The following is a 22,753-nucleotide window of genomic DNA, read 5'->3' on the forward strand; positions in this document are numbered from 1 at the left end:
AATAGGTTTTTTTTTAGTTCTTTAAAGATTTTGTTTTTGTTTTAGTTCCTACAAATTTTAAAAAAAATTGTTTGTCTCTGCTATTTATTGAGCAAAGTTGGCAATCCATTGACTATCATGTCATCAACAAGGAGTCTCATAAGGAATTCACGTATAATTTTCTTTTTATAAATTGTGTTTCTAAATCCCTTGCCAACTAATGTGACATCATCAATTCTTTTAAATAGATAAGGATTTAAAAACATAATTTACCAAAAAAACACATACATGAGTGTCCTGTTAAATTCTTTTATGACATGACAAGTCAATATCATATCATCAGTTAACGCTATTTAAGCCAAAAATTATTTGGTGTCTTAAAATATTGCTTGACAAGAAAACTATCACTGCATTTTCCAAAGTTACTTTCCATTTTGAATCATGATCTCCAATACAGCACTTTCTGGTTGGTAGAGGGTTAGATGGCTGTTCATTTTGTGGAGGAGTGATGAGTTTCGGCTTGGGGACAACTAGGGTAGAGATACACATGACTATGACTACAAAAGCAGACCAATGTTAAAGTTCCATAAGGATACTGATTAGTTGAACATACCCTTTTGGTGGATTATCGCTTTCTCTATAATATGCTAATGGGGAATTGAAAGGTAAAGAGAAATGTTCCATCATTAACTAACTTTACATTTTTTGCATGAACATTATCACAAAGATAACATCATTTAAATTTCATCTCTTGCATTATATCTTTGCTTCAATTGTTGGTTGTATTTGACAAACACCAAATCATGCAACCTCTTGTGCTCAAGCCTATTTCTTTTTTTGGAATGAATCTACAACATAACAAATAAATGTTGATTTCAATCTCAAATATACTCCAAATAAAACTTGATCATCAAAATTAAATAAAATTAAAAAGTATAGCTAGAGTTTTGTCACAATTACTTGCTCAAACACACTTCAATTTCTTTTACATCCTGAAGCACTGCAAGTCAAACTCAAAATTTTAATAGCTAGCTTTTGCAAATTTGGAGTTTGTGACCCAAACATTTGCCACCAATATGCTGCAATACCAATTACCAACCAAGAGCATAACTTCAAAGTTAGAATTCTGAATTATAACACTAATACATAAAAAAATAGTATGGTATTTGTATTTGTCATATGGTAAAAGTTTCTTACTAGGAGAATGAGTTTTCTTTTGAGTCATTGCAAAGTTAGAACCAAAGTGTTCAGCACCAATCTTGTAAAGATGCAACTCGGTTAGAATTTTTTGTTGCACATCAAATTGTGGAATCAACTTCTAAATGCACTCAAACAAACCATTGGTGACCTCAAAATCAAACTCCAAGTCAGTGTTGTCATAAAAGAACTCTGGATTTAAGAAGTGGGCAGCTGCATGCAATGGCTTATGAAGCTGACAATTCCATCTTTTATCAATGATTGCAAACACATCTTTGTACTTGCTTTCATTGCTGTTAAAAAACATGATAATTGTTTCTTTTGCCTTGTCCATTGCTTCATAAATATAGCCCATGGCTGGTTTCTTTTCACCATCCACAAGACGAAGCACTTTCACAAGTGGAGCCATGACTTTAAGAATGTAAACCACACTATTCCAAAAAGAAGGCATGAGAACTACCTTTGCAGCTTCTTTTCCCTTAGGCTCCTTAGATAGCTTGTTCAAGGTCCATTCATCAGAAGTAAACATCTTTCTAATATTTGCTTTCTCTTTGTGGAGCCTTTCCAAGGTTAGATAAGAAGTGGCAAGTCTAGTAATAGCATGTCTCACCAATTCCCTCTTGTTTGTAAAATTTCTCGACAAACTTAAGGTATTAGAATGGGCATAGATAAATCCAACTAGATTAATTGCCCTTCTAATTGTCTTCCTTATCAAGGGAAGCTTCCCAATATCTTCAAGCATCAAATCAATACAATGAGCTGCACAAGGAGTCAAATAAATATGTTTCCTTTTCTCCTCCAACAACTTACCCGCTAAAACATAGTTGCTCCCATTATCGGTTACAACTTGAACAACATTCTCTTCTCCAACTTCCTCCACAATGGCATCAAGCAACTCAAAAAGCTTTTCACCTGTCTTTACAAAATCAGAGCCATCAACAAACTTCAAAAACATGGTACCAGCTTGAGAGTTAATCAAAAAATTAATGATGCATCTTTGTTTCCGATCAGTCCATGCATCAGACATAATAGTACAACCATACTTGACCCATTGCTCCCTATGGCCTTTCATCAAATTTTCAGTATATTCAACTTCCTTCTTGAGAAGTGGAACTCTAATGTCATGATAGCTAGGAATGGGTAAATGTGGCCCATATTGACCAATGGCTGCAACCATATTCTCAAAGTTTTTCAATTTAATGAGGTTGAATGACAAACCTGCTTGATACCAAAAGTGAGCAATATGTTGATGCACCTTCAATACTTCATTCTTATCCATTGACTCTCTAATGTTCATTTGCCTCAACATCTCCATTTTTCTCCGACTGATTGCATTTTCTGGATTTTTACAAAATTTGTCCATTGGTCCTTTTTTAGTTTCACACTTTGTCTTTGCACTTGCAGCAGCATTACAAGAGTCCGCAAACTCATCTTCTTCACTTCCACCACATCCAATTGGTTCACCAAATTCAAAATCTCTTATATTTGCCATATTACCACTGCCAGAAGTACTGTAAGTGGTCTCATTTTTTTGGTAGTCATATATTCCTTCAACTCTTCGACTACATTTGGTGGAGTTTTCTTGCAAGCTGCAACGCTACCCGACTTCCCAATCAGGTGTTGTTTAGCTCTGGTTATTCCTCCCTTTGTGATTTTTCCATAGAAATTACAAACAATGGTGTTTGTATCTCCTTCCACCAGTGAATGACAATATTTCCAGCCTGGGTCTGCCTTATTTTTTCTCGTTGCACTTGCAGTAGCAGCATCGAATGATGGTTCAGCCATTTAAAAGAGGATTGAACAAAAAAAATAAAAATTGTGGTGTCAAATAGAAAAAAAAATTAAAAATGGGACTGTCGAAAGTAAAAAGAGGGTGTCAAATAGAAAAATGGAAAAAAAGTTGCAAACAGTAAAAAGGGGTGTCAAGCAGCAAAAACAAAACCAAAAAAAAAAAAAAGCTTTGCCCACCAGTATAAGTCGCGGTTCTGCATGTGGGTTGGGGTCGTCTTCTCCGTTCGCGTTGTTGTCGTTCACGCCGTGCTCGTCTCCGCCGTTCACGCCGTGGGTCGTCGCTGTTGGCTGCTGTGTGCAGCGGGTCACGCGTGGCTGCTGTCGTGGCTGGTTGCAGGGGTTGTGGCTGGGTTCCGAGGTCGCGCTGTGTGTTGGAGCTTCGAGGGGTTGCAGCTGCGTTCTGAAAGGTAGGGAGGGGTCGTGGTTTTCATTAAGTTACCGGGTAGGGTTGGGTCGGGTCAACTCAACTCCTACCGCGGACAAAAAAAAAAACAAATTCCGTCATTTTCCGCCTTGCCGCCACATCCGCCATGGCACCGCCATCTTTAACCCGCCACGCCACCGCTATTCGGTAGCGTTTTTTCAGAAATTCGCTACGCAACTCCGCCATGGCCGCTATTAACAACACTGAATAAAGCAGGATAGCTCAAATGATGACAAAAATAATACATAAAAGAAAATATACTATGTTAAGCGATTATAAATCAGGCACCATCTCCCTCTTCCTCTCCATTTCCAATATTCTCTATATTCTATGAATTTTTACACAATAATTTATGTGAAACATAAAAACCAAAATACAAAATCAACAAGCAGAATGAAGAGGTCAGCAACCTTTGACAATGAAGTGGAAGAATTGCACAATTTTGCCTGTTTTGGAAAGCAGCCGATGCTGGTGCTGTATTTGCCGAAACTGTTGTAGCCTTGCAGCAAAATTTATTCCATTACGTGAGCTGCCACCGTCTTCGGCTATGTCACCATCCTGAATGGTTCGAAATCCATCAGGGACATTATGAAATTGGTAGGAATCCCCTGAAGGCATTCTCTTTAACTGCTCGCCATTGAATGAATACGATGGCACAGCTTTTAAACGCGTTTTTAGTATCTTAAAGGCGGCACTTTGCTGCATAGTAGTATAAAAAGAGTTAATATATAAACATCAAACCATGTATTCCTGAAAGACAACCTGCCTAAGAAACAATAATTTACACAACTATCCTCCCCGTTCCACAAGTCTTCGTTATTCATGAAGTGTAGATTGTAGAAGGTATAACTGGCAAGAAGATCAAGTTGATACATTCAACAATAGTTATTATCATAAGAATCACAATTCTTACTGGCCAGACAAACATCTCCAGGAAAAAAAAATATATATATATATTACTGACACAATGTTAAGAAAACATGCAAGTGAAACATGAAAATGAACTTGCAGAAGGCATTATATTCAATGACACAAGGGTGTCAAAACTTGTACCTTTTAAAAATGTATTCAGGAGTTGAACATCTAGATTGAATAAATTTGGTCTAGCTGCCTATTAAACCCAAATAGAAAATGTCTCAAAAATGAGATGGATGCAAAGGAATGTAGACACATATAATATACCACATTCCTTCTTTTGAAATAACAGTGCATTGAAACAAGAAAATTGGCTTTATTAAGAATGTAGTGATAATATATACACCAGAGAACAGGGAAATAATACAAAGCAAAATGTCACTTCTAAACACTAAAAATAATTCAAGTATTTTAACCAACGCAAGTCTCAAAAATCACCTCCAAAGAAGGATATTTGAACACATCCCGTTCATACAAGGAAATCAATGCCTCAACAATTTCTCAATAGGTAAGAAGAAATTGTTTGCAGATACCTGAGGAAGCAACATCAGAAGACCATACAATGCCTTGAATAGCCAAATATATCTTCCAGGTTCAAGAAGCTGCAAAATTAAATAATGACTTCAGCACATGAGAGAATCCATTTAAAAAGATAACTATCCCTTAACAAAATTGAAAAGAGGACCAATCATCACTTGATTCATCTCATGCAAGAGAAAATTACCCATATCAAACACAGTGAAGAAATGGCAAAAGCTAACGTGAGGATTGGCACATGAATAGTATAAGGTGAGTGTGTCAATAAAGGGCACCACAAAGGGATTGGGAACCACATTAAATATTCCTATATATGATTTTATGCTTATAGATACTATCACGATTTCAAATTATAATAGTTGATGCATTCCATCATTTTTCCTTCCCTTAACAGGGTTCCACATCACAAAGGATTTTATATGAATTCTATTACAAATGCACAATAGCCATTATGATAAGTTATAAGGGTGGGGTATATTACATCAATTACAAAAATGGGATCTGTATTTAAAATTCGATATTTATATATATTGCAATAAAGTTCTTTCTGAGTATGCATTGTTCATATTCAATCCATAATAACCAATACCATATTTATATAATGCTCTCAAATTACGATACAGGATAAACAGAGTAAGATAAATTATACAAGTAATGCCTATTAGAGAACTTATCCTATTAATATGCTAACCTCCACCTTGTAAGTTTAAAAAATTATAAAAGAATGATGACTGCATCAGATGTATATCGCAGATTAATTGTCTACTGAAGGTTTGATCCAAATAAGAACCATTTAGTGTTTGGTGTGTGGTAAGATAAATGAAACCTAAAGAAAAATTATCATATATGGTAATAAAATAATTGTTTTATAGTTTAGAAATAATAATAATAAGAAGAAGAAGAAGAAGAAACACAATCAACCATTCAACAACTCCATATCCATCATATTTTACCAGACAAAGTACAAAATATGTTATTAAAAGATACATACTGATGAAACATGTTTTAATTAAGCACCTGCTATCGAAGATAAGCAAAGATTGGAGTTTCCATCAAGCGAATCAATTTATCCAGTTGGACCAAAAATTTGACATTAATATCCTCCTCCTCCAGTGATTGAATCACAGCACTGGCATGTTGGTAAGTCTGTTGGGGAAGACAAAAATTTAATTTAAAAAAAAAGAGATCATATGATCCAAATATTGCTAAAGCTAGTATCCACAAAAAGACATTTTTACAATGTGTGCATGTGGCATGTGTGCACTTGCTAGAGAAAGAAAAACTTGAAATGGTAACCAATAATCAGAATCGTGTTATAGAGACCTACCTGAGCTAAAAAGCAAAGACTTATAATTGCCATAGGAGAATGACACCAAGAGGCATACAGAGAAACATACAAGTCCTTCCCAGCAGGATTTACCAGTGATTGCTTCAAAAGATCTCGAATCTCAGATAATTCTGATGATGTAAGTAAGATCAAATTCAGAGCCTGAAATATTTTAAAAAGGAAAAATAAATAAATGTGATGAATACTGCTTCATTACATAGGGCAGTCTAATCTTCAGACTCGTGAAAAAGAAGAATAAATACAACAATGGAACAAAAAGAAACAAAAATTACAATATTGATAATAGCGTCCTACAACTGTTGATTCCAACATCATCTACGAAGTTATACATCAGTCATTAACTTCAATTCCATAAAATAGATTGAAGCCTAAAATGCAGAATCATTGAGCATTATTGGATAAACAATGAAAACATTTTCCTGCCAAATAGCAGAAGCTTTGACCTTTGGAATCTCAAGCTTCAAATTCCATTACAGGACAATATATTTATTTTAAAAAGTAAAAACCATCAACTTAGTCCTCCAAAGTTATATGAGTCACCATATTAGTCATTCAAAAATTTGGATCAACAAATTAGTCCCTCAAAAATTAAAATTATCACCATATTAGACCTCCAAAGATTTTATTACCAATTTAGAGCTTTAAAGACTTAATCTGCAACCCAAGTAATCTCTCAAAGATCTAAAATGTAATCATATTGGTCGTTATGGAGGACTAAAGTGGTTCACAATAAGAATCTTTGGAGGTATAGTCTAAATGATGGATTAAGTCTCGGGGGAAAAATCTAAAATGTCACCATATCAGTCTTTAAGGAGAATTAAAGCAGTGATAAAAAAGAATATTTGAGGGATTTAGTAAGAAATTAAAAGCTTTGAGGGACTAATTTTGAAACAAAAAGAATCTTTCAGAAACTAATTTGATTGGCAAAACTTTTGAACGGTTAATGTGGTAACGTGTATAACTTTGGAGGATCAAATTGAGGGTCTTCTCTTTTAAACATGAATGTTTGGTATATCCACATTTCCATCAGTGTGATGTGTAAGTCTAACCAAAAGAAATTTCCCAACAGTCTAATAAAAGTGGAAACCACCACCAATAATTGCAAATAGTTCTCTCTTATCTTTTGCTTTCTTTTCCATCCCCGTAACACAATATATTAATGAAACAAAAACAAGAAAATCCATTGCAGCCATTATTAAGCACTTGAAAAAGTCACAAACCTGAACCATAATTGACGCAAAATCCAAATCAGTTTCTCCTTCTAATATTGTGGAAAGTTCACGGTAGACTCTCTCAGCATTCAAAAGAACACAAAGGCGACGGACTATCAAAGCACCATGCCTGGAATTTATAATATAAAATTAAAAATTTTAATGAATGAAAAAGTGGATATTAGAGGTAGTAACATATTTAGGTAAATTATAACTAGAATTCATAGGACAAAGGAAAATAGCTTACTTCTCCAAAAGAAAATTATCTAGTTGAAAATTGTGCACTAGAAAAACAACAAGCTGCCGGAAGAGGTGAGGATCTCTTGCAATGCATGCATGAACATCAAGAACTAGAAGCACAACCTATTTAATATTACCAAATTGAAATGAATTAAGGTTAATACAAGTGAATTATTGATTTCCCAAATTACAGAAAATAGCGTACCAGGAAAAGTTAAAAAATATCACTTTTTTATCCATTCAAAACTCAAGCAATCTTTTAAAAACCAAACCAGAGATAGAAATAATTGGTCAGATTCTCAGGTCAATGAGGTCATTATTTGATTGGTTTGACCACAATTTTTTTTGTTAGATCATGATCGAATTGAGGTTGAACCAGATAATGTTCAAACCATAGACATAGCTGGTTCATGATCCCAACCAGTTGAAATGGATGATTTGATACAATTTTCAAAGGATTGCTTAACAGCCAAGAAGGCATATACAAGATATCTATCTATATGGCCTTCTAACAAAACCAAACATACACTCCATTTTCAGAAACAATTTTTCATATAAAAAAATCACTTGAAAGTGTTTTTAAGGACATTTTGTTAGAAGTTACTGCTTGAGATATCAAGCTTCACTAATGACAAAGTGGAAAGTAAAAAATAAATTTTAAAGCAACAATATTGAGCCTTCATCCTTCTGATCTCCAATTTTATCATCTTCCATGTTCTCTATCTCAAGAAAACTACATATCTTAGAGAAATGATGTTACTAGACTCTGAGAACTATAATAGGATGGAATGGGAAATGGCAACTGCCCACTTTCAATCATCCCATCTATGTAATTGAAGCATTACCAACATCATGTTTGCTCAGTATAATATGGCTTACAGTACCTAGATAACCCCTTTAGCCAATAGGGCATGTGCTGAATGGTCTTCTTCATTTTGTCTAAGGATGTATTGCAAAGGGAGGCACCGACACTTAATAAGGGATATGAAGTCAGTCCAACCATAATAAAAAAAAAAAAAACTGTCCAATCTCTTTGCATATCATCTAATATTAGAACAAATTTAATGTATTGGCACGTAAAAAATACTCCCTTCAGTCCTTTATAAAAGATACAAATTACTAATTTATCAAGACCAATGAAATTAGTTTAGTTAGTTAATTTTAATTAATGCCATGAATCAAATTTTATTCCTGAAATACCCATAGAATTAAATCGTTTAAATGGTAGCTATATTTAATGACACTACATATTCAAGAGATAAATTTTCCCACAAATTAGTGTGACTTAATAGATCAATAAATACATCCACTTGCAAAGAAAATGAGTGGGTGTCTCACTAATAGATTTCACAATGAATTGAGGATATAAAAGAAAATTAGCAATTCACCTAAAAGTGGGTCTATGTTTCTTATAATTATGACCAAAAAATGCACTCATTTGTTTCTTATCTTAAGGACCGGAGAAAGTATTAGAGAATAGAAATCCTAGGCCACTCCATATTTCCAAACACTTAAGGTAGGTTGTTAGACTTAGCAAATCAACTACTTGTGATTGTTGAAGTTGAAATGATACGAATGCACTATAATTTATCCATGTAATATTTTGATAAACACTATAAATATACAGGTAAAACCACAACTTCATTAGAACATATGCACAAAGTTCACAAGAAATAAATGATTGGTTTGATGAAATAAAAAATAGAAGAAAAAAATGCTATCACCAGGATGCTACCTCAACAGATGAATCTGAAAGAGCTTTGAGTAGGGTATCAAATATGTCATTCAGAAATGTCAAAACCTGTTTCAGACAAGGAAAGTCTATAGTGAGCATGGACGTAACGAAAAGTAAAGTTTTGCACAAAAGGGAAACAACATTACAAAATATTTCATGCAAATTGAAAAGTAATTATTCAAAGGGGCTGATATTAAGAAAAATAAAGTTTTGCACCAAAGGGAAAAGATTGCCAAACTAGAAGGCACGGATACAACATGGGAGACATGGATACAACACAACATGGACACAAAGATTAGTCAAAATTCAAAAATTGCAGGACATGGCACTTCTATAATATGCATAAAATTAGCAGTTTTGTTAACATCAGTCCTTAGCAACCAATGTTGTTAATGGCGGATGGCGGTTCATGGCGGAAAGCCAAAAATCTGCCATAAAAATATGGTGGATGGCGGTTCATGGCGGAAAGCCAAAAATCTGCCATAAAAATATGGCGGATGGCGTAGCGGCAAATGGCGGACAAATATATATATATATATATATATATATATATATATATATATATATATATATATATATATATATATCAACAAAACAATAGATAAAAAATAAATATAAATTAAAAAATTAAAAAAAACAATGGATTGCATTCAACTAAACTAAAAAAGTTTCATGAGTTCACACAATAACCAACACCAAATAAACTCATTCAAGAGTTCAAAATAACAAAAGGATAAAAGCATAATGCAAAGTGCAAAGTTTCATGGTTTAGACATTGCAATTAGTAGACGAGGGCTGAACAGAAACAATAAAAACAGAACCAATAAAAATAGAACCAGGGTGTAAAAACTAAAATTAATAAAAGTTGTAAAAAGCAGCTAAAAAGGTTTGAAGTGTCCATGCCATGTCCAACATTAATGCATGTTTGACACATGTACAACACAACATGGTTAGGCTACTATTTAGAAGTATCATGCTTTCTTGACACCAAACAATAAATTGGTACACAAACTATATTTGTGCGTTGTGTGATAAACAAAGAAAAGAGTGAGAGTAGCATAAATGAGAATGTTAAGATATGTGGTCACACCACTGTCACACAAGAAAGGATAGGGTACAAAATGATTAAATAAGGGATATTAGTGTGGTACCCATCAAGGATAAGATGACACAAAATGGGTTAAGATGGTTTGGACATATGCAAAGAAAGCCCAGAGTGAATAATATCAGGGAATTTGATTGTTAACCGAACCTAGTGATGTCACATGATCCATGTAGCTGACCTCATCCAATGGAATAAAAACAATTGATGTTGTGATAAAGAATGAAAGTTATGTTATTTTATTCAGTTTGACAGTTATGACAACTTCAAAATTATTTGCAGAATTGAGTCAAGGGCCTGGCTGTTAAAGCTTAGAAAACTTACGATTCTATAATTCAGTTTTTTTTCTTCTAAAAGTTCCTTTTCTCCAAAAGCTATTTTCAACTTCTGAGGAAAGTCGTAAAACAGATTTTTTTATTTTAGGTTTTTGCTCGTTTTTTCAAAAGCATTGCATTTTTATTCTGAATTTTTAAGATATTTTTAGTTAAAAAAAAAAACTTTTTAGGAAAAAGCACAAACAAGCATGCACTTAATGGCTAAGACCTTTTCTACCATAATAAATTAAACCATATCAAATAAAATTACAGTAGATCCCTTATTCCTGGAATAACCAAAAGAAAGGCATAATCTCATTTGATATACAAGCAAAAGGTAAAAATATAAAAAGAGCAAAATAGCATTAGCTACTGGTTACAGCCAAGTAAGTTCTATTATTAATCAATAGAAATTAAACTCTCAGAAAACATATAATCAAGGGCCACTCATGATATATAAGGCATAAACAACAGAAGTTTCCAAAGATTTCAGAAATATCAAAAGTGGCATGGAATTGAGCTATATGACAAAGACTCCAAGGAACATATCAAAAGACTAGATTAAGTCCATGTATTCATAGCAGCCTCAAAATATATCAAAATAAAAGATGAATTAAATTGAATCACCACACTACGATGTTTGGATAAAAGGGTAGATATCCAGTGCAAAGCTTCAATACGAGTAGCCACCCATTCACTAGATAGTTTCCTAACCAGTCAAACCATTCCCAAAATCATTCTGCAGAATAATAAATGCAAAATAGAGTTGGCTAAACAAAAAAGATCCTCATAATCATTTCCCAATTGGTTCTTGGATTCCCATAGCACTATACAAATCAATAATTTTTTAACAGAAAGTATACTCAAATTGAAACCTAGCAATTTTCTCAGGTTAAAAAAACTACACCTCCTAGCAATGGAGAGGATTGCTCCTACATCAAATGCTTCAGCTGGATCGGCCTGGATTGCACGTAGCTCTTCATTGGTTTCACGAGCAACCTTATACATAAGCCAGAAATTATTTCTAAAGCATTGCTTTCCATCACAGGCAACAACAAAATTAAACATTATACAAAACCGAGAATTTAAAAAGGTAAATAAAAAAAAAAGTAAAGAGGAGGAGAAACAGGGAAAGCTCAAGTAAGCCCACCACTCTAATTTTCTCTTCTTTATTGGATATGCAAGGCAAAATGGCTCTAAGAATGTCAGCATAATATGGAACAAGCTGATATCCACCAAGTTTGACAAACTCATTTATCTGTTAAAACAAGAAAGCACAGACATTATTTAAGGAAAATAATAATGAACAACAAACAATACATAATATTTTGACCAGATGCCAACACTAAATGAAAGTTTAATTACAATAAAGACTTGTTTAACAAGTCAAAACATTGCAATACCACTCACCCATGTGATAGCTGTTAACCTAGTAAATTCATCTGGAGAACCTGCCCTTTGTACCAGTATTTCAGCCATTCGACCATAATCTACAGACTTCAAGAGTAGCACTGCTCGAGTCAGAAAATGACAAATGAACAAAACATGTTGTTTTTCTTTCAATATATTAGGTGAAAAAGATGCACATTGTACATCACAGTTAATAAACACAAAATGCACAAAGAGAAAGGAGTCAGCAAAGAGATTAACCCTAAAAGATGGGAAACATATGAAAGCAGACATATGCTGTAATAAACCCTCCCCAAGAAGCTAACAGTAAAAACAATGCCCTGCCCTAAAAGCAGAATTGTGGTATGAATAATTTCAAAAGGCTTGCTACTCCAACAAAAAGGAAAAAAGATACATTAGTAGAAACCTTACTGGCGAATTCTTAATCTCTTGAAGAAACTCAGAAAGGGCTGAATCAGCTTGTTGACGTATTTCATGACTTGAATCACTCAACATATTAAACAAACCTGAGATGTTTATGAACGATTAGCTGGTTTACATTGATGTTGTAGATAACATGTCAAGTGCATAGAAACAAAAAAAATTGATTCTTTAGCTGATACACTTACCATCAAGAAAATCAGGAAGAAAGCCAAGCATGTCAATATCCGGGACACTGTCCAATACAGTAATCCATCCTACCAAAAACTGATGGACATATGGATTCAATACATTCATGCGGTCCCTCAACAATGGTATAAATTCTTCAATACTGACAATCAAGAGAGTAAAATGGAGGCATGAAGCATTACAAATCAGTCTGAGATCTCTGTATTGACAAGTCTTTTAAATTTAAAACACAACAGGATACAGTCATACAGAGAAACATATAGCATAGAAGAAAGAAGAAGGGGCACCTGAACTGATCACTTTCAGTCACAATATTCTGTTTGAATAAATTAACATTTAATCATTAGTTAATCAAAAGGAACAGTAATTCAAATCACTATTAGATCAATACCTATTCAAAAAACATTTGATATGTACAGTTGTGCACACATGTAAATCTGCTCAAAGGATTGTTGGAGTTCAGGAGAAATTTATTATATTATACCTTAACAAGTTGATCTAAGAGATGAGCAGCACTTTGTACATTGGCATCTGAGTCTGCAGAAAGCTTGCATAAGGCATCAAAGATCTGGTTGAAGAATATAATAAAATCCCCTCTCACAACCTAGCATCAAAACAAGATTGACATGGGAGGATTGCACATTATCGTATTAAAGGTTTATATAGGTAAGAAGAATTAGCTCTTCACCTTTGCTATGTTGTATAATGCTTCGCAAGCATAATAACGAACTCTGCTATCTTGATCGGCAAAAGAATCTAATACAGGGGGTACAATTTGCTGTCAAATACAAAATATACAGGGGGTTAGATTGGGTTTTATCTTTGGGAGGCAGCACCAGAGGTGCTTTGTATTATCTTTTCATTCAGTACCACTTGTACTGTTTTTGCTTATCTTAATAATATATTATACAATTTTCCTTCCAAAAGAAGGAAAATGAATACACACATCAATTTTATACTTTTAGGTGAAATCATCTTTTTTGTTCTTTTAAACCTCGTCCTAAAATTTTGAACCATGTTAACATCAGCTTAACCAGAAAGAACAGAACCAGCATCCAAAGTAATTATCATTTTTCGTGTCGATAACAAGAACAAAATTACACGTATTATATTCCATTCACTGACATGCTTGAAATTGCAGTTTTATAATGCTTTCATTTTCAAAATGTCTTGTGCTATAGATGCTAAAAAATGCAGCTAAAGAAGGTTTAAACTATGGTAAAAACTAAAAAGTCATCAAATCTGCTTATGAATTACAAGACAAATAGTTTTTGCTGAATATTATCGCATATCCAAAATTACAGACATAGATATGCATCTAAATATGTATACACGAGTTCTGAAACTGAAAAGGAACTATTTTTATGGCCATATCTTTGAAAAACATCCCCCAGGGAGCTTCTGATACATAGGACTGATTAGATGGAATTATCCGCAGTTCTGACAACTTATCAAGTCAATGTGACTAACAAGCAGTACCCGGTTTTTATAGGCAGAAAAATAACACCATGCCCATGTAATATATTACTCGTACTCATAATGTTAAGAAAAAATCAAAGACCATCAACATTAACACATAATTAAAGAACAAGAAAAGGGTTTTTGAGAAAATCATAATTCTTTCCTCATGTAACAGCAAATTAATCCAAAGACCAAACAATTAACTGACGACACAAAGGTAGCCACACGCACTTATACTCTCTCTCTCAATCACGTGCGCATATGTGCACGCACACACAGCAAGAATATTCTCTTCCACTAAAATCCAGTGACCACTATCAAACTTCTAAGATACACCACCCAAAATGAAATTTGCATAATTTAATAAGTGGGAAGAGTTCAATTGTAATCCATGACAAAAATTACTAGTGATGGGCAAGGCAACCCCTTACCTCAAGATGCTGAGCAGCTTCAGTAGTCAACCCAACAGTGGCAGCAGCTAAGCTTATCAACCCTCCCTTCATTAATTTTTTTTAAAAAATGATCAAATTATTAAATTCAAACTAGAATTAACCCAAATTAAAGATAAATAACATAATTAGCACTACCTTGCGGTGATTTGCTTGTGGCGAAAAAGTATATTCCGTAGTCAACAAATTGATCACAGCAGTAATCCTATCATGATCCCCAGCACCAGCAAGCTGCTTCACTATCCCCTCAACCTATAATAATAACACAAAACCCTTTAAATTCACCAACGCCCTCAAATTTCACTAAATTGGAACAACCATAAAAAATAGAAAGGAACAAAAAATCATAATTACTGAAGAGAGAAAAAAAAAACCTCCAGTGCTGCATTCTTGCGCTTCTCGTAGAGCTTGTCGGCGAGGTTTCGAAGCACGGCTGCCGGAATCACCGAGAGAGCATCGGCCATGGCGGCAACACCTTCGCAATCGCAAATTCGAAGAACGAATTGGGAATCAAATTTGTTTGCGGATCTTTTCCTGCTGCAAACGAAACATCGTCGTTTCTTTCATTCCCTTAGGAAACGGAAATCACGAAGTGGAAATTGGAAATGGCGAGGTTTTCTTGGACTTTCATTTAGGTGGAAAATGCGATTGAGTGGGAAAATTGGAAATCGGATCTGAGAAAAACGAAAATTGAAATTGGAACTGAAACATAGAATTTCACTTTTCTTAGATTTTTGGTAATATTTTCTATCAGAGATTCCATTTTTGTGAAAATGAAATGAGGTTTTTTTGGTGGTGAATACGCTCCTGGTTGAAATAATTGTTTTCTTTAAATTTGTCCATTTTTTTCTCTCCGTGTTCCGTTATCACTTTTTGCGTGTTGCCATAATTTTTTATTTAAATTTAAATTAGTAATTTTTAGGATTTTTTTTCCATAAATATACCTTCTTTCCTGTTTTTTTTTTCAATTTACATTATTTTACAATTTAATTTCCAATTGTGATTTTCTCTCTTCTTTCTGTTTTTTTTAATTCAAAATATTATATTATATAATTTTTTTAATTGATTTTAAAGTTACTTATTTATTAAATTAAATTTTTTTATTTTGTTTTTTATTTTTTTAAAGAAAATTATAAAATTTAATTTAATAAATCAGTAATTTTAAAACCAATTAAAAAATTATATAATATAATATTTATATTTTACAATATTTTAAATTAAAAAGAACAAAAAGGAGAGAGAAAGTCTCAAATAATATATATTGAGAATTAAATTAAGAAATAGTGTAGATAGAAAGAAAGTAGGAGGGAGAATATGTATTTACGAAAAAAATCCAATTTTCAGTTTACCCACTTTTACTGCACTAGGTGATATAATAACATAACTGTCAAAATTCACAACGCTTTGCAATTATTTTTTCAGTGTGTTTTTTAATTTGTTTTAATATTACTAACTAATTTTCTTATTTTTTAATTAGCGAACATAACAAAAAATATCAATAACACATAAATTTAACTACAAAATTACATATAATGTAACTAAAAAATTATACTCTAATTTTATCCATTTTTTTATTTTTCTTGATCTGTATATTTTTCTTTAAAAAATAAAAAACAAAATTATAAAATTTAATTTAACAAATAAGTAATTTTAAAATAAATTAAAAAATTTATATAATATAATATTTATATTTATAATATTTTAAATTTAAAGAAAACAAAAAGAAAAGAAAGTGTATTCACATTCATCTGAATTTGCAGCTATGGGTCTCTTTAACCACTTTCATTTTATTGGAAATTAAATTACAAAATGATGGTGTACATTGGAAAAAAAAGGAAAGAGTGTGTATTCAAGGAAAAAAACCATAAAATGAAATTGGGAGTCTTTTTATAAGATACTAATTATAAGTAATAACTACATAATTAAGCTGTGCCACCCGTGACTAAAGACTTTAGATTTGGCTATGTTGAATTGAATGAAAGACAGAATTTCCTTAATTTGTGGGTAATGGTATCGTCATTTTTTGTTTTTCAACATAAAATTAGTAAAATGCATATTCTTTATTCTATAATTCACAATTTATAGTTATAGATCATAGATAACTCAAACTTATCCATTAAACTAGTCTGCAACCCGTGCACATACACAGGTTATTTGGTAAGCATTTTCTAAATGTTGATGGACACCAAAATAATAAAGTTGATTAACAGAAAATTGAAGATTATCAGCATAATGTTGATTGAGAACAAAGTTGATTAACAGCAAAATAAGATAAGTAAACATTAACAGAGTATATTACAAAATATAAGTTTTTATTTGTGAAATACATTTTTTTACCTATGCATAATTTTTTTAATATATAATTATATAATATTAAAATAATTATTTTACCCCTCTCTTGATTGTTTGCATTTATAAATAATGTGTTGCTGTAAGAATTGCTCAATGCAAAATATGCATAAAAAAGGAAAAGCAAAATAACAAAGGAAATTTTAAAGACACCGAAAGTAGCTACTAATGTAATGTTACATCAAATCAAATGGATTAAATATTAAATATTGTCCACACTCTAATTCCTGTTGCTTGTAGCGGCCCAAGGTTCAGAGAATAAGTGTTCAATTGGCCCCTGATGTCAGCCGGCACTATCTCAGATATGTAGAGAGGAGTAAGAGTAACAGCATGAGCAATGACAACCCCATCAATTATCCTCGCTAACAGAACAATAACAACATTAGGTGCCCACAACATTACCAAACCACTAAGGAAGAACATGATAGAAGATGTTATCAACATAGGGCGTCTTTCAACCAAATCACACACTGTCCCAGAGAAAATTGTCACAACAGTGTCGATTATACTGCCTTGCATGAGTATTAATTTTATATTATTATAACTTTTTAATGTATTTAACTATTGTATTTTTTAATAATAAAAATGTAAGTAGTTATTATTATTATTATTTAAGATAACATTTAATTTGTTTTTACTATCATAATTACCAAAAAAAACATATTAGTGTTAATCAAATTTAAATTAGAATAAAAATATATTTGTGTTATTAAGTAATTTGAATTAGAAAATATAATTTTTTTTAGAATATTCTAATCATCATTGGTTACTATAATTATAATTATCTTAATTAGAAAAAAAAAGTATATTAGTGTTATTAATTAGAATATTCTAATAATTAGTGATTATGTAATTATTATATAATAAGAATGAATGTAGTGATAACACACGAAATTTGTGACGTCAACAACAACAACAACAATAATAATAATAATAATAATAATAATAATAATAATAATAATAATAATAATAATAATAATAATAATAATAATAATAATAATAATAATAATAATAATACATAGTTATGAAATTTGGGTCAATAAATTATGACCATTAGCCATGAGCTCATTGATGAGGTTGTTGTAGTAGTTTACTCCTTCATGGTTTACACCTGCACTAAGTTTTCCTTCTGCAAATGATTTATAAGAAATTAATAATAGTTACTATGGAACACAAACTAAGGAAAAAAAATTATTTGGGTGGAATTTCAATAAAACTTGACCTACTCGGTAGTACCCTAGACCATGAAATGGAAAATCTATAAGCATCCAAATTCATATACTTCATGATTCCAATATCCTCCTAAAACAGGTGGACCAGTCTATCATGAGTCTACATATCAATTATATTCTTTATTCATATGAAAACTACTTCTAAAATACTACTATTGAAACCATATATACCTTATACCGATGATATGAGTCGTCTGCTACATCTCCATTACTTACATTTTTTATTTTTTCTGCATGCCATAAGTGGAAATTATACATTAAAACGGGCAATTTACAGTCAAACCCTGTTGATGATGAATCTTTCGATGCTTTCGTTGACCAGTAGCATATGCATTGATTGTTCTGTGAAACAAATGGACATAACTCCCATCTTTCTTAGCACCTGAAAAACAAAATAGACGTAATTTGGTTACACAGTCCCAGAAAAGGGACAATAGCCTAAACATGTAGAGTTAATTATAAGATAATCATAATTAGAAGCCACTAAGTTTTTCTGGCAATAAAATATTCTTCCTTCCCTCAACCCCCATCACTGAAGCATTAAACATAACTATCAACATGATTAGAATCTTGATTAGGTTCAAGTCTATCTAACAGGGAATTTGAGATTCAATGAAGAAATTGAGATTCAATGAACTTAAACTTTCAATGTGTTTTTAGATTATGTTGTGTCCTGTTTTATTTTTTCAAACATCAATTTAAAAACAAGCATTGAATTCTAAGGTGCAAAAGGCAGTCACATTACATTGATGTGTCATTCATGGCACTTTTCCATAACCTATTCAATCAAGTATAATAAAAAGAGTGGTAAAAGTTTACATATTTGAATTGAAAGCAAAAAGGTCAGAGAAATCTCACCTGGAAGATTTTCCGGATGTGTGTAGCAAATTCCTTGGTCTCCTTCCAGTGTTGGGATGAACTCATTGATAAACATGTAGCTGAAGATAGAGTAGTGCTTTTCACTTTCTTTGCAAATCCTCCAATGTCAATAAGCCAGCTCCTGTAGAGAAAATTAGCAAATATACTCTATATTGTCAGTCTGTGACTAACAAATAAAAAAGCTATACCAAGCATAACAGTAACTTAAAGAAGAGACATTCCTTTTTTTCCTTTTCTAATATCTCTTTAATAGGCCGATCAGCTGCAGTTACACACAAATTCTGCAATATAAGGGCAAGCATCAAATATTGAATAATAGTAACATTAATTTCAAAGAATAATATCATATAGTAAGATATAAAAAAATTTGTTGACATTCAATGAGTGTAATTTATTTGACAATACATTTTTAGAGAAAAATGAAACACCTTAAGTATGACTAAACTTCAAATTGAATGATTATGATTATTGTTAATAAAAAAATTATTAATTAGGAATGGAAAAATTATTACAATAATACATAACAATCATATGTTTATGCATGATTCCAAACACTCAGCATAACTAGAAAAATATATAGTCAGTTTTGCTTCCAATACAGACTTCAACTGCCATCATACTCATAATAAAAAGAAATGCCATCTAATTAACATAATATCCATAATTTGCGATTCACAATACTTCAATCCACAGTTTAGTTATATCTAATTAGCTTTTTTATTTCCTTTTTAACTTTTTTCTATATAAACTTTTAAAAACAAAACATTTCCTCACTCCATATATCATATATTTTCAAATACCAGGGATTTGAAAGTCAATTCAACCACACACAAAAATGAAGAGAATTTGTAAATCAAGCCAAAGCATCATCAACATTAAAAATACCAACACATGACTTTCTCCAACTATTGAATAGTAACTATAGCAATTAATCTCTTATTTCGTATAATAGATAAACAACAATAGCTTAACATCTTTGAACATCGTAATCATAATTTAGATTGTTCCCCTTAAAACAGAGAGGTTCAGACTACATGCAACATCTAGTGCTGATTTTTCAATTACAATACCCATACAGAATATAATGGTAAGGTAATAATATATTTACATTCTGAATGAAACAGCAGCGTCAGCATCCATATCAGTCACCTCTCTGACGAGGTTTTTGGTGGAAGGCAAACCAGCAGTTACATCCTCTTTAATCCCACATTCGTATGTCCCTCTTCGGATCTTGAAGTAACCATCCTGCAATTAAAGATTAAATTAGTCTATTAGCTAAGACATATCTTAGGTAACAGGCATTCAAGTTAAGATTAAATTAGTCCATCAGCTAAGCCATATCTTAAGTTACAGGCATTCAAGTTGAAGAATATTTCAAGAAACATACATCTCCCCATTCACTATTCCACTGATTTGCAAGAAGCTGAAAAAATGAAAAGCACCCAATCAGTAATTAAGTATAAAATTCTAAATTTCAGATGGTATGTCCCAGGGGACTGAAATGTCAATCGGGAACATATCAACATACCCAATAATCCTCCCCATCTTCAGTTGTTCCCCATCTCGAATCAACTCATCGTCTCTTTAATTACCACTACGACCTTAATCCTTGCCAATGAAAATATAATATCAAAAGTTATCCTTAGTAAAGTTGGGCTAATGCACTAAAAATAAAAATTAATATCATTCATTGATGCTATACTTGATCGGGACATCGCGATTATATTTGCATGCAAAAAGATCAACATGATGATACAGTCTTCAAACTAAAGTTCAATTGAAATAATAATTATATTTGCATGCAAAAAGATCAACAGCCCCAAGGTGACACGCAAGGGTTTAAATGAAGGACAAACGTCCAATACACACACCAGATGGCACGTCATGAGATAAATGATATTTTAATTTTCCTGAACCAAAGGATTAATAGTAAACCACAGAAGATGCTTTTAACTTGCAGTTTTATAAGAGAAGAAGAATAAATTATCACCTTAAGAGCGAGCAGAAGCAGCAACATTTCAACTGAGTAAAACCCTTTATCAACAAAAATAAAACTTTTTTTGTGCCCCCATGACACTCTGAACACAGAACAAAGCACAAATCAACGAATTTTGTAAATAGGTCAAAATAAAGAGACAAAAAACACCAAAATGCTACAAAAAGGAAACAACCTCTAAAACGCTTTCCATTCTCGCAATTCAACCGCTGAATCGTTACTCCTCCCAGAGCACCAACTCTAGAAAGCACGGGAGAGAGAGAAATGGAAAGCGAAAAGGCTCCGGAACGCACACTTCTAAACTCCACGGGAGAGAGAGAAATGGAAAAAAGCAAAACACGTGGAAAGCGAGAAGGCTCGAGAACGCTTCCAGACTCCACGGGAGCTAGAAAAGAGGGGAGAATGAAAGATCGGAGAGTGGTGAGATTCAGGGGAGAAAGCACGCGTCTGAGATGTACACAGAGGTAAGTGGAATGCGTGAAGAAAGCTCAAAATCCACGCGTCAACCAATCAAGAAGACCAAAATGCACAGCAAAATGACTAAAAGACCAACAAATTAGACACATGTCATCAGCTGAAGCATGGGCACAATTATAATTTTCCTAAGATTCTCTTTTATAATATAGAATATATATTTTCATATAATTTTAAATGTGAATATACTTTATAAGAAGGAGTTTTTATATTTATAAATCACTTTTTCTTTTGATTCTTATTAAATTATTTAAATTTAATTAAATTGAACTAGTAATGTATGGGCTTTAATACTGTATATTATTACTATCTAATGGTGTATTTGTCCATTTTACAATAATTATTTTAAAAATAACATGTTTTTGGTACACCATTTTTTTAATTTTTCAAAAATATAAAGTGTGAATGTTTGTTTTTTATGTTTGGTTTGTTATTTAAAAAAATATTTTAAAGAAATATTATTTCTTAGGAATGTTATTTTATCTATATATGTGTTTGGTTGTTCAATTAAAAAAATGATGTATTTAGTAAAGGAATTTTTTTTTTATTTTTTTGGATCTTAAATTTAGAATGTTGGTTTCTATTTTTAGTATTTATTTTTAAAAAACAAAATTCACAATAAACAGTGTTTCATAACAATTTTCCTGTGATAAAAATATAATGTTACTCTTATTAAGTTATTTAATGTGATAAATAATTAAAGTAATTAGTAAAAATATCACATTATTCTTTCATTCTTATCAAACTTATATAAATATTCTCAAGAATATTTATAGCCAATCAAACACATTTTACCTATCTTAGAAATCATAATTTTAGTACTTATGATTTGCAAGAATAATATTCCTAGAAATGAAAAAACTTTCTTTGTACCAACATCCGCTATGTCTCCTACAAAATCATTTTCATCGAAGAGGTGAAAACCAAGTTTCATGAGGTGAAAATTAATTTTTTTATGGTTCAAAAGTATCATGTTACTTATTATATCATGTGGTAAATAATTAACATTTATAGGAAAATTTTATTTCAAAAATACATAAAATTCTTTTATTGAAAAAATCTATAAATATTCCCAAGAATATTTATGATCAACCAAATAAT

The 22,753-nt window shown here is 31.9% G+C and overlaps 1 protein-coding gene and 1 long non-coding RNA gene across 8 annotated transcripts; both read right to left on the minus strand.

The window, feature by feature from the left end:
• Positions 1 to 368: 368 nt before the first annotated feature.
• Positions 369 to 15,571, minus strand: LOC100791693 (protein VAC14 homolog). 3 transcript variants are annotated; one of them, XM_014778074.3, is made up of 19 exons: positions 15,097 to 15,571; positions 14,861 to 14,974; positions 14,705 to 14,770; positions 13,501 to 13,590; positions 13,297 to 13,416; positions 13,100 to 13,128; positions 12,812 to 12,954; positions 12,615 to 12,709; positions 12,204 to 12,290; positions 11,944 to 12,051; positions 11,701 to 11,792; positions 11,421 to 11,502; positions 9,378 to 9,443; positions 7,650 to 7,765; positions 7,412 to 7,532; positions 6,171 to 6,332; positions 5,861 to 5,989; positions 4,840 to 4,908; positions 3,668 to 4,090 (listed from the first exon to the last, which is right to left on the minus strand). In XM_014778074.3, the coding sequence occupies exons 1-17, from the start codon at positions 15,184 to 15,186 to the stop codon at positions 5,864 to 5,866; spliced, it is 1,707 nt and encodes a 568-aa protein (XP_014633560.1). In that variant the 5' UTR covers positions 15,187 to 15,571; the 3' UTR covers positions 3,668 to 4,090; positions 4,840 to 4,908; positions 5,861 to 5,863. The 3 variants fall into 3 exon arrangements, with proteins under 3 accessions (XP_040873067.1, XP_014633560.1, XP_014633561.1); XM_014778075.3 differs by having other exon boundaries at positions 4,745 to 4,908; XM_041017133.1 differs by lacking the exons at positions 4,840 to 4,908; positions 5,861 to 5,989; positions 6,171 to 6,332; ... (13 more) ...; positions 14,861 to 14,974; positions 15,097 to 15,571 and adding exons at positions 369 to 827; positions 4,445 to 4,738 and having other exon boundaries at positions 940 to 4,090.
• A 1,659-nt stretch (positions 15,572 to 17,230) lies between these two features.
• Positions 17,231 to 21,682, minus strand: LOC106799473 (uncharacterized). 5 transcript variants are annotated; one of them, XR_005892280.1, is made up of 9 exons: positions 21,354 to 21,682; positions 21,173 to 21,260; positions 20,711 to 20,790; positions 20,570 to 20,605; positions 20,291 to 20,427; positions 19,162 to 19,463; positions 18,475 to 18,685; positions 18,298 to 18,373; positions 17,231 to 18,200 (listed from the first exon to the last, which is right to left on the minus strand). It is a non-coding gene; the product is annotated as an uncharacterized lncRNA (long non-coding RNA). The 5 variants fall into 5 exon arrangements; XR_005892283.1 differs by lacking the exon at positions 18,298 to 18,373; XR_005892281.1 differs by having other exon boundaries at positions 17,231 to 18,373.
• Positions 21,683 to 22,753: the final 1,071 nt, after the last annotated feature.

Source organism: Glycine max, chromosome 7 (genome assembly GCF_000004515.6).
Source record: "Glycine max cultivar Williams 82 chromosome 7, Glycine_max_v4.0, whole genome shotgun sequence".
In the NCBI taxonomy this organism is placed as follows: domain Eukaryota; kingdom Viridiplantae; phylum Streptophyta; class Magnoliopsida; order Fabales; family Fabaceae; genus Glycine; species Glycine max.

Bases quoted from the DNA above. Each gene is read 5' to 3' on its own strand.
- LOC100791693 (XM_014778074.3), bottom strand. From the start codon at position 15,186: ATGGCCGATGCTCTCTCGGTGATTCCGGCAGCCGTGCTTCGAAACCTC. The intron at 12,052-12,203 runs GTGAGTGGTATT...TTGTTTTAACAG, and splicing joins GGTTAACAGCTATCACATGG to ATAAATGAGTTTGTCAAACT. The intron at 6,333-7,411 runs GTTTGTGACTTT...AAAATATTTCAG, and splicing joins TTGCGTCAATTATGGTTCAG to GCTCTGAATTTGATCTTACT.